The following is a 9,160-nucleotide window of genomic DNA, read 5'->3' as shown; positions in this document are numbered from 1 at the left end:
CAGAAAAGGCAACAAATACAATAAGACCATACAAAAACAAAATGAGGAGCAAAAAGAACAAAGCACAACTACACAATATTAAAACAAAGATTAAAGAATAATCACAGAAAACAACATTAATGTATGGAAGTCTTTTATTCTTGAAATGTCTGGACATTCTTAAAGCATTTTCTTCCACTTCTTATTTTTTTAAAAACTCAAAGATTTACAGTTAACTCCAGAATTATTTTTGCTAAACAGAAAATAATAGTTTAAGGCATTTATGAATAGCTGCATTTACTGTGTGAATCCAAAATTTCCCTGAATTAAAAATATTGTTCAGTAAAAACCGAATGTGTACATCTTCAATTATTATATCAAAGGTTATGTAATCTCTAGGAAATTCAGATGCCAAAATTGATATTTAAAGCATTTTTTAATGCCCATTAGTTTGGATATTTGGCGCCCCCCTCTGTTTATAGCGAGAACACCAATGCCAATGATGAAGAAGAGCTTTTCACGAACTTTTACAGAGACGGCTGCAATACAAAGGGAACGTCTCACTATTTCCACTCGTGGCATGGTGGCCTGTTTTGAATCTTATTCATGAATAAGTGGAGGCACACTGCAGAAGTGGTACAACTAACAAAAATGTCTGCAACTCTTTCGAGTGGATGGATGTGGTCAGTCTACCCAAGCCAGGTTAATGAAGGGCATTCACTTCTGTCTCAACATTGGCTTCTGGTAAAGCTCAACACCAGAACTCATTCACAGCTGGGCAGTGGGATGGAAAACACGTAATAGCATTCTAACTCTGTTTAGAACCTGTGGCTTTCAGATGTGTTCCTTTGCCATGACCAGGCTTTCCCCCTCACGCAGGTCTCCTGAACTCTGTGAACCCCAGAAAGATATGAGAAACGACAATAGGGCATACATTATATGTGATTTTTTTGTTGTTGTTGTTGATGGATTTGTCACTGTATGTTTTAAGTCTTTTGAATTGTTCGAGCTACATGACTGGATGTAAATGAGAACTTTATCTTTATAGCATCAGACCTTAATCTGGCTGTGATTAGATTGTATCTGGCAGATGTTGTCATTTCTCACTTTGTAGGCCTACTAGTGTCTATGATAATGGTTTGCATAACCTAAGCATTTTCCTAGAGGAAACGATTAATTAACTACATTGATGTCAAAAAAAAAAAAAAAAAAAAAAACCTGACATGACTAAATCAATCCATGGAATTTATAGCATAACGCTGGGATACATTCTTTTCTTAAATGCATAATTTAAAATACAGCCAGAAGGGGAAAAAAAATAAATAAAATACATCAGTCATAAAGCATGTCCAAAAGCATGTCCTAGTTTGATTTTGATATGGATTATGGTTAAAAAGTTTAAGTGTGTAAGAATTTAAATTAATAAGGTAATTTACAATGCTCAAAAGGGACTATAAAGACTTTTACATCATTAAAAAAAAAATCTACTGGACATTCTATTTATCAAAGAATCCTTAAAAAGTATTATGGTTTCCACAAAAATATTAAGCATCACAAAATAAAAATAAAGGAATGTTTCTTGAGCACTAAGTCAACACAAAAGATCATGTGACACTAAAGACATGAGTAATAGCTGCTGAAATTCAGTTTTGCCATCACAGAAATATATTAAATAGAAAACTGCTTTTATAATCTTTAATCAAATAAAGACAGTAAGAATCTTCTTTCACATACATTAAAAAATCTTATGACCTCACACTTTTGCACAGTACTGTATGTATTGTGTGTATTTAAATAGCATTAATGGTAACACTACTTTAAGCACCAATTCTCAAAATTAACTAGTAGCTTATTAGCATGCATAATGTATACTGGCTGTTTATTAGTATTTATTAGTACTTATCTGCATGACCATATTTTATATCACTTAACCCTACCTTACCTAAACTCAACAACCACTTTACTAACTATCAATAAGCAGCAAACTAGAAGTTTGTTGAGGGAAAACTCTTAGTTACCAGTGAATATGTGTTCACAAATCTAGTTTTACTGCATTTATTATAAGTAATTTATGTCTGTCTTTTAATATGTTGTTATTGGTAAGTGAGTCAGTAGCTCAATTCTGCATCACATCTGTTTGCTTGGGGGCAGTCATTTTCTTTATTCAGGTTCAAAGAAAGATCTTTTCACATTTTATGGCAAGTGTATTACTTCAAAACTATTAATACTATAGTCTTAATCTAACTTTCTGTGTGAGTAGCAAAGGGAATCTGCTTCTATTGCATACTGCATTTATGCTGTTATTAAAAATACACCAATAGAAAAACAAGTGTATGTTGCTGGTGACAATGTTTCTCAAATATATGAGATGAAAATGTCCATGGCATGGCTCCTGGAGCTAGAAAGGTCACTATTATTTTTTAGTAAAGGGTTTATTGCAAATGCTTATGACTTTAGCAGAACACTATATCATGCTGCCATTAATTTTGGTCCACTCAAAAATGTCCTGCTCACACACAATGTCCGAATTGATGAGCAGGTAGCGATCTCCAACGCAGAAGTGTTTCTGACAGGCAGCGCATTTGAAGCATTCCAGGTGATAGACTTTGTCACGGACACGCATGGTCATTTCAAAGGCCCGGATTCTCTTTTCACAGGAAGCGCAGAGTCCGTCCTGACCAAACAGTCTGCAGAGAAGGAAACAGAAATATTTATGCACTTTAAAGAAAAACATGCATATGCATGAAATTCATGTACTTATTACACATAGCCTAAATTAGGACTTGCCGATAATCAACTTTAACCCTATAAAGCCTGTTTTACCATATCTGACAATCACAATTCTAAGACCTCTAAATCATTAGCAAAACTTGGCATTATCTGGTTTTATCATATTATCATCCTCAGCCCCCAGGTTATTGTACTCTACATGTCTCATTTTGCGGTGAAATCTTTTACAGGTTTTTAATAAACATAAGAAAAATGTTATATTGTTATAATATTTAAAGTTGAATGCTTACTGGACTAAAGCAACTTAGGTTTACTTGATTATCCATTCATCATTCTTCAGAAAAATCAATATGATTCATCAGGCTTCTGAGGAATGTTCATTTGTACATCTCTCAATCATTATATTAAATTATATTTGCCTGCCAAAATAAAAGCTCCAGAGCTTTGATCATAACACTAATATTATTGGGAGATATAGAATGACAGCTGATATGTATATGCATTTAATGTAAGCAGTCTGCTTTACTATTACAAAGATCTCATTGATTTACATGACAAGCTTTTTGACCATAAGAATATTAAGAATATTAGCATCTGCACCAAATTGCATACTTGTACGGAGCCCCTAAAGGGTCATTGTGGTGGAAAAAAATCAGAGTGAGTGAAAAAATTTGGGGTGGGAGGAAAAAATATATTTTTTATTTTTTTGCGTTCTCTCGCAAAACTTTTTGCGTTCCCTCGAGAAACTTTGCATTCCCTCGCAAAACTTTTGCGTTCTCTCGCAAAATTATTTGCGTTCCCTCGCAAAACATTTGCGTTCCCTCGAGAAACTTTTGCGTTCCCTCGCAAAACTTTTGCGTTCTCTCGCAAAACCAGCTGAGTTCAGACAAACACTTTCCTGTTTACTTTACAGCTTGCAGTGGTTTATACAGCTCCATAAGTTCACAATGGAGCGGTTCATGGAGTTTTGTTTTGAACTTGGAGAAATAGTCAGTGCATGCTTATTACGGCACGGTTTTGGGACATACTAAAACGCTTAATGTAAAACACTGTGTGAGAGCCGTGGGAACGTAGCGAGGAAGGTGGAGCACCTGCGCCATTCACCAGTAACGAGTCCCGTGAAGGAGAACTGAAGGAGGGACTGATGACAGTGTTGGACGATAGAGGACCAGGCTCGGACTTTATTTTGTGTTTTGGTTCTGTTTGTGTGCGACAGTCGTCCACGAGTAATCAGTCATCAGTCATCAGTCCCTCCTTCAGTTCTCCTTCGCGGGACTCGTTACCGGTGAATGGCGCAGGTGCTCCACCGGCCTCGCTCCGTTCCCACGGCTCTCAAACAGTGTTTTACATTAAAGGGGTCATGACATGGGTTTTTTTATTTTATTATTATGGTCCCCTAGGTGCAATTATAGTATTACTATAGTTTTTAAAAAAAAAAAAAAACTTTTAAAATGTAGTGAATTATGCATTTTCCCACCCTGTTTCTCATCCATTGATTCAGACAGTCTGTTTTGGGTTGTTTCCCCTTTAAGAGTTCGAGTGTTACAATACCGCCCACTGTTAGCTTTGATTGGCTAACGACAGTGCCTATGGATCATTATTAACACCCCCAGCCAGAACACTTTGCGATTGAGCGTAACTGTTTAGTACGGGTGATTCCATGTACGATGTCGCGTTTTCATTGGTAAGTCGTTGAAGCCTATTTCTGATTGGTTGTTGCCGTTTTGACAGCGTTTATGCCAAGAGCAAAGAAAGAGAAAGAATTCGAAGAGAAGTACTTGGCCATGCGCGAACGCACGGGACACAGTCTAAGCACATACACGCTTACTTTAAGCGAAGAGGAGAGATTCGCGATTCCACTGAACACGGTTTAAGTGCAGCTGGACTCTCTGAGCGAGCCCAGAGAAAATTCTTACAAGAGCAACGTGTATCTGAGAGCGCGCGCCCAGTTCCCGCGCGCGCGAGCAGAGAGATTTGCGCTCCGGCAACAACCAATCAGAGATAGGGTTGAGAGATTGGCGATTGAACATTATATTAATGTACTTTCGCGCTACAATAATGCGCTCTCGACATTTGACCGGGAAATAACGGCCATACTGCATGGCATTGTAATTTTCCTGTACACAGACCCACTCGCTGTCCGTCGACTGAACACTTGTGAGGCGCGCGGCGCGACAACGATACGAAATGAGCGTAGTTGTCTCGTGCTGGAGAGGCGGTCATATGCAAATGGTTGGAACGTCAACTTCACACCGTGACGTCACTTCTTACTATGGATCCAGAACGAGCTGTATTTAGAGCTTGATTAAATAAATGGCTCGTTTATAATGGGGAGGACTCTTAAGCTATGACACTCGCAGGACGTTTTAATTGGTACAAAGACCTCTTATATTCCAAAAGATCAAGGCAAATTTGGTTTCTCATTTCATGACCCCTTTAAGCGTTTTAGTATGTCCCAAAACTGTGCCGTAATAAGCATGCACTGACTATTTCTCCAAGTTCAAAACAAAACTCTATGAACCACTCCATTGTGAACTTATGGAGCTGTATAAACCACTACAAGCTGTAAAGTAAACAGAAAACTCAGCTGGTTTTGCGAGGGAACGCAAATAATTTTGCGAGAGAACGCAAATGTTTTGCGAGGGAACGCAAAAAATTTTGCGAGGGAACGCAAATATCTTTGCGAGAGAACGTGAAAAAATGAAAAATATATTTTTTCCTCCCACCCCAAATTTTTTCACTCACTCTGATTTTTTTCCACCACAATGACCCTTTAGGGGCTCCGTATACTTTTGCTCCGAGGTTTTTTTTTTTGTTTGTTTGTTTTTAAATAAAAGTCTGATATATTAACTATGATACTTCACAAAAAGAGAGAGAGAGAAAAAAACAAATGTCAGGCTTCACAGGGTTAATAAAGAATTAAAAGTTCAATTCAGGCCTGCCAGCCGTACCTGAGGTAGTCTCTCCTGCACAGCTTCCTGCCAAGTTTGTAGTACAGCCTGCGGCCCACCTCCCCTAAGCGGCAGCCGCAGAGGTCACAGCTCAGGCAGTCCTCGTGCCAGTACTGCTCTATGGCCTTGAGGAAGAAGCGGTCCCCGATGCTCTGCTGACAGCCGCCACAGGTCAGCAGCGACGGCGGCATCTGAAGCACCTCGTCCACGGGTTCCCTGTGGATTAGCGTTTACATTCAAATATGCGATACACCATTATGAACTCCAGATGGCGCTAGTGCGTATTTTATTGAAAACGCATATTGGTTATGTGTGTTCGGATAAAACTGGCAAACAGATGCGCTACTCTCTTTTTTTCTAGATGTACCTACATTTGATTTATAAATAAATGTTTGCTTAAGCTGTAACTACTGTCACGTGATCCCAAGGGAGAAAAGTGTTGAGTGCAGTAGGCAAATGAGGCGCTTTGGGTCACTGCACACAGACTTAAATTAACCCATTTATTCCCACTGGTTAACATTTGTGACCAAAATTTACTTTTGAGTTGGAGTTGTCTAAAAATATTTCCTAACGCATTTTATACAGAATTGTTATGTATAAGCAAAAGTCTAGACTTTTTTGAGTTCATGTAAAAATTCACATTTACAGTCACATGACCAGAGCTGTTTAAGCCCCTCTGAATAATGTCTGTGTCAAAGAATGTAAAACATCTCACAGTGCCGATATAGCCATATTTGGTTGCTAAATAAAGGATCTATTATGAATGTAGCCTATTATTAAGATCATTAGTCATTAGTCACAATATGTAAATGTTAGTGTCCCCATTCTAATAAGACTCATTTATTCACATTATTAAATCGTAGTGTTACATTAAATTAAACTACGTAAAGACACAAAAATAAATACACGTTTTTCTTGTAATATCATTCATTTATCCCTAATAAAAATAGGTAACAATAAAAAATTGTTACTTTATTGCAACTTTCTTTAGGATCTTAAGTGTGGATTATTTATATTAATAAAAATAGGTAACAATAAAAAATTGTTACTTTATTGCAACTTTCATATATATATATATATATATATATATATATATATATATATATATAGTGACTTACAGTTATTAACTTAAGACACTACTGCGAAATGTGGATTATTTATATATAGCTATAATAATATATTGCACTTTGAACTTGTCTATATACAAACAATAAACAATCCTGTATATTAACGTCTTACTTACTCGTTCGTTTCCAGTGTTTTCCGTTCAATTGTAGATGCCATATTATATATTGTTCAGGAATAACTGACTATTACATTTGATATGCGCACTTTCAGCCAAATATGTCCCACACTCGCCGTCTGCGGTGCTGAAAGACCATCAACGTCCTGCTAAATGAAGTCCCTTCAGAGAAAAACGCTTCAGAGACCTGAAGCACCTGCTTTGCTGCCTTCTCAGTGCACTGAAGATCAACACGCTAAATCCCAAGTGCATCAACGTAGCTTCTTTGCATTCGAGTCTGTCTCCACGCATTCAGTTCTCATCCTAGTCTATGTTGTTTCGGAATAATACGCGGTGACAGGCAGATCCCCAAGCGCGCTGTTTAATTGCTCCAGTGCAACGGCGTGATAAATGTAGCGTGTGCCTCAAGCGTGGTTTCTCCTCTGTGCTGCATTTTGTGCTGCAAGCCTCCACAGCACTGTCCCGTAGGGCTGCTGTCTGTGGTCCCGTTATTATAGGGTAGCAGGTATTTTTAAATGGCCCTGCCCCCTCAGTTTCTGCTTTCTTTTCCGACTTCCTGCTCACGACCGCTCGACAATGAGAGGAAATAGCGCTCCTACATGCGCGAGACTGGTGACTACCAGTCAATTATAAACCCGTCGGCTCGTGACTGGAGGGGTCACGAGCTCAAACAGACAGGCTCCTAATCAAATACCTGTGATCCAAACAACAATGCGTTAATGTTTATGAAAACAGAGGGAAAATCCAAGGACACAGCAGCAACATTATAAGGGGGACCTGGGCTCATTGTCACAAGGGCTGTTGCCTGTCGGTAATTATGTTAAGTCAGATATAAACTATTCTAATGCTACTTAGTTTACATCTATTCTACTTTTTATAATAAATTCTTAAATTTATATAATTTCATTATTAAAATTGTTTTATAATATTATAATAATGTCCATAATTTATTTTATATATATGATTAAATTTAATTTAGCTGAAAAGCTTATAGGCTGTTTAAAAAATGGTTTTGTCTTAGGCAATAATGTAGACATTCAAAAGATTATGTATGAGCCCATACAACTGCCTTTCAAAAATGCATGAGGATAATCATCTATGAGGGTCTGTGGCATAGAAGATCAAAAACCTGTGCTCTAATTCACAATATTCCTGTACTATTAAAGGTATAATCATATGAAAACACATTCATCTGTAAATGCAATGCACCTAACAAACAAAGCAAATGGCTCTTTCGAACCGTTTTCTCCTGATCTATCTCCTCACACTCATCTCTGCTTTATGTCGTTGGGGAAAACTCCTCTTATCTCCTGCCAGAGCTCGGGTAGTGTCAGCAGCATGGGCCAGGAGATAAAACACTCTGCACAACACTGTTGGGAAACTGAATTCTGCACAACACTGTTGGGACACTGAATTGGTCCCAAACTTCATCAATGCTTAGGGGTCTTCAGTGGCAGCATCTCAGCCAAATGTTGGCTGTGCCAATCTGGCCCTAGCCCTGTGAGGTCATTGATCGCCCTTCAGCTATAATTTGACTGCTTTACTATCCTGACCTGAAAAATTACATTTCATTCTAACAAATGTAAAGGTTTGTTGAGAGTGGGGACAATTTTTATTTGAGTGGCATTTTTTTTTTCTTTTTTCATTCACTTTTGTTTATTATAAATTTAATTAGCTAAATATAAAATCCCATATATTCATATTTTTGTGTATTTTTGTGATATACTTCTATTCAAGATATTTTTATTATATTATTCAAGATATTTTTGATAAATTAAATTAAGCGAGAATGCATCAAATTTGACAGTAAAGACATTTTGTAATGTTACAAAAGATTTCTATTTCAAATAAATGGTCTTCATTGAATGTTCTATTCATCAAAGAATCCCAATTTAAAAAAAAAAAAAATGGATCAGATGGTTTCCACAAAAATATGAAACAGCAAAAACTGCTGATAATATTAAGAACCATTATTAATAATTGAAAACCAAAAATAATTTATAACTGAACACCAAAATAGAAATTAGAATGATTTCTTGAGGATGTGACACTGAAGACTGGAGTCTGCTGAAAATTCAGCTTTGCAATCACTGAAATAAATTACATTTTAAATTGTAATAATATTTCACAATATTACAGAAACAACATACTGTATTTTTTAACAAATAAATGCAGCCTTGGTGAGCACAAGAGACTTCTTTCCAAAACATAAAAAAATCTCAAGTATTCCACTGTGTGTGTGTGTGTGTGTGTGTTC

At 37.0% G+C, this 9,160-nt stretch overlaps 1 protein-coding gene across 1 annotated transcript; it reads right to left on the bottom strand.

Moving 5' to 3' along the window:
- Nucleotides 1-1,660: 1,660 nt before the first annotated feature.
- Nucleotides 1,661-7,551, bottom strand: LOC109109075 (rhombotin-2-like). The gene is made up of 3 exons (XM_019122195.2): nt 6,904-7,551; nt 5,661-5,876; nt 1,661-2,666 (listed from the first exon to the last, which is right to left on the bottom strand). The coding sequence occupies exons 1-3, from the start codon at nt 6,942-6,944 to the stop codon at nt 2,444-2,446; spliced, it is 480 nt and encodes a 159-aa protein (XP_018977740.1). The 5' UTR covers nt 6,945-7,551; the 3' UTR covers nt 1,661-2,443.
- Nucleotides 7,552-9,160: the final 1,609 nt, after the last annotated feature.

This window comes from Cyprinus carpio, chromosome A18, assembly GCF_018340385.1.
Source record: "Cyprinus carpio isolate SPL01 chromosome A18, ASM1834038v1, whole genome shotgun sequence".
Lineage (NCBI taxonomy): Eukaryota > Metazoa > Chordata > Actinopteri > Cypriniformes > Cyprinidae > Cyprinus > Cyprinus carpio.
This window is presented reverse-complemented; position numbering and strand designations above follow the sequence as displayed.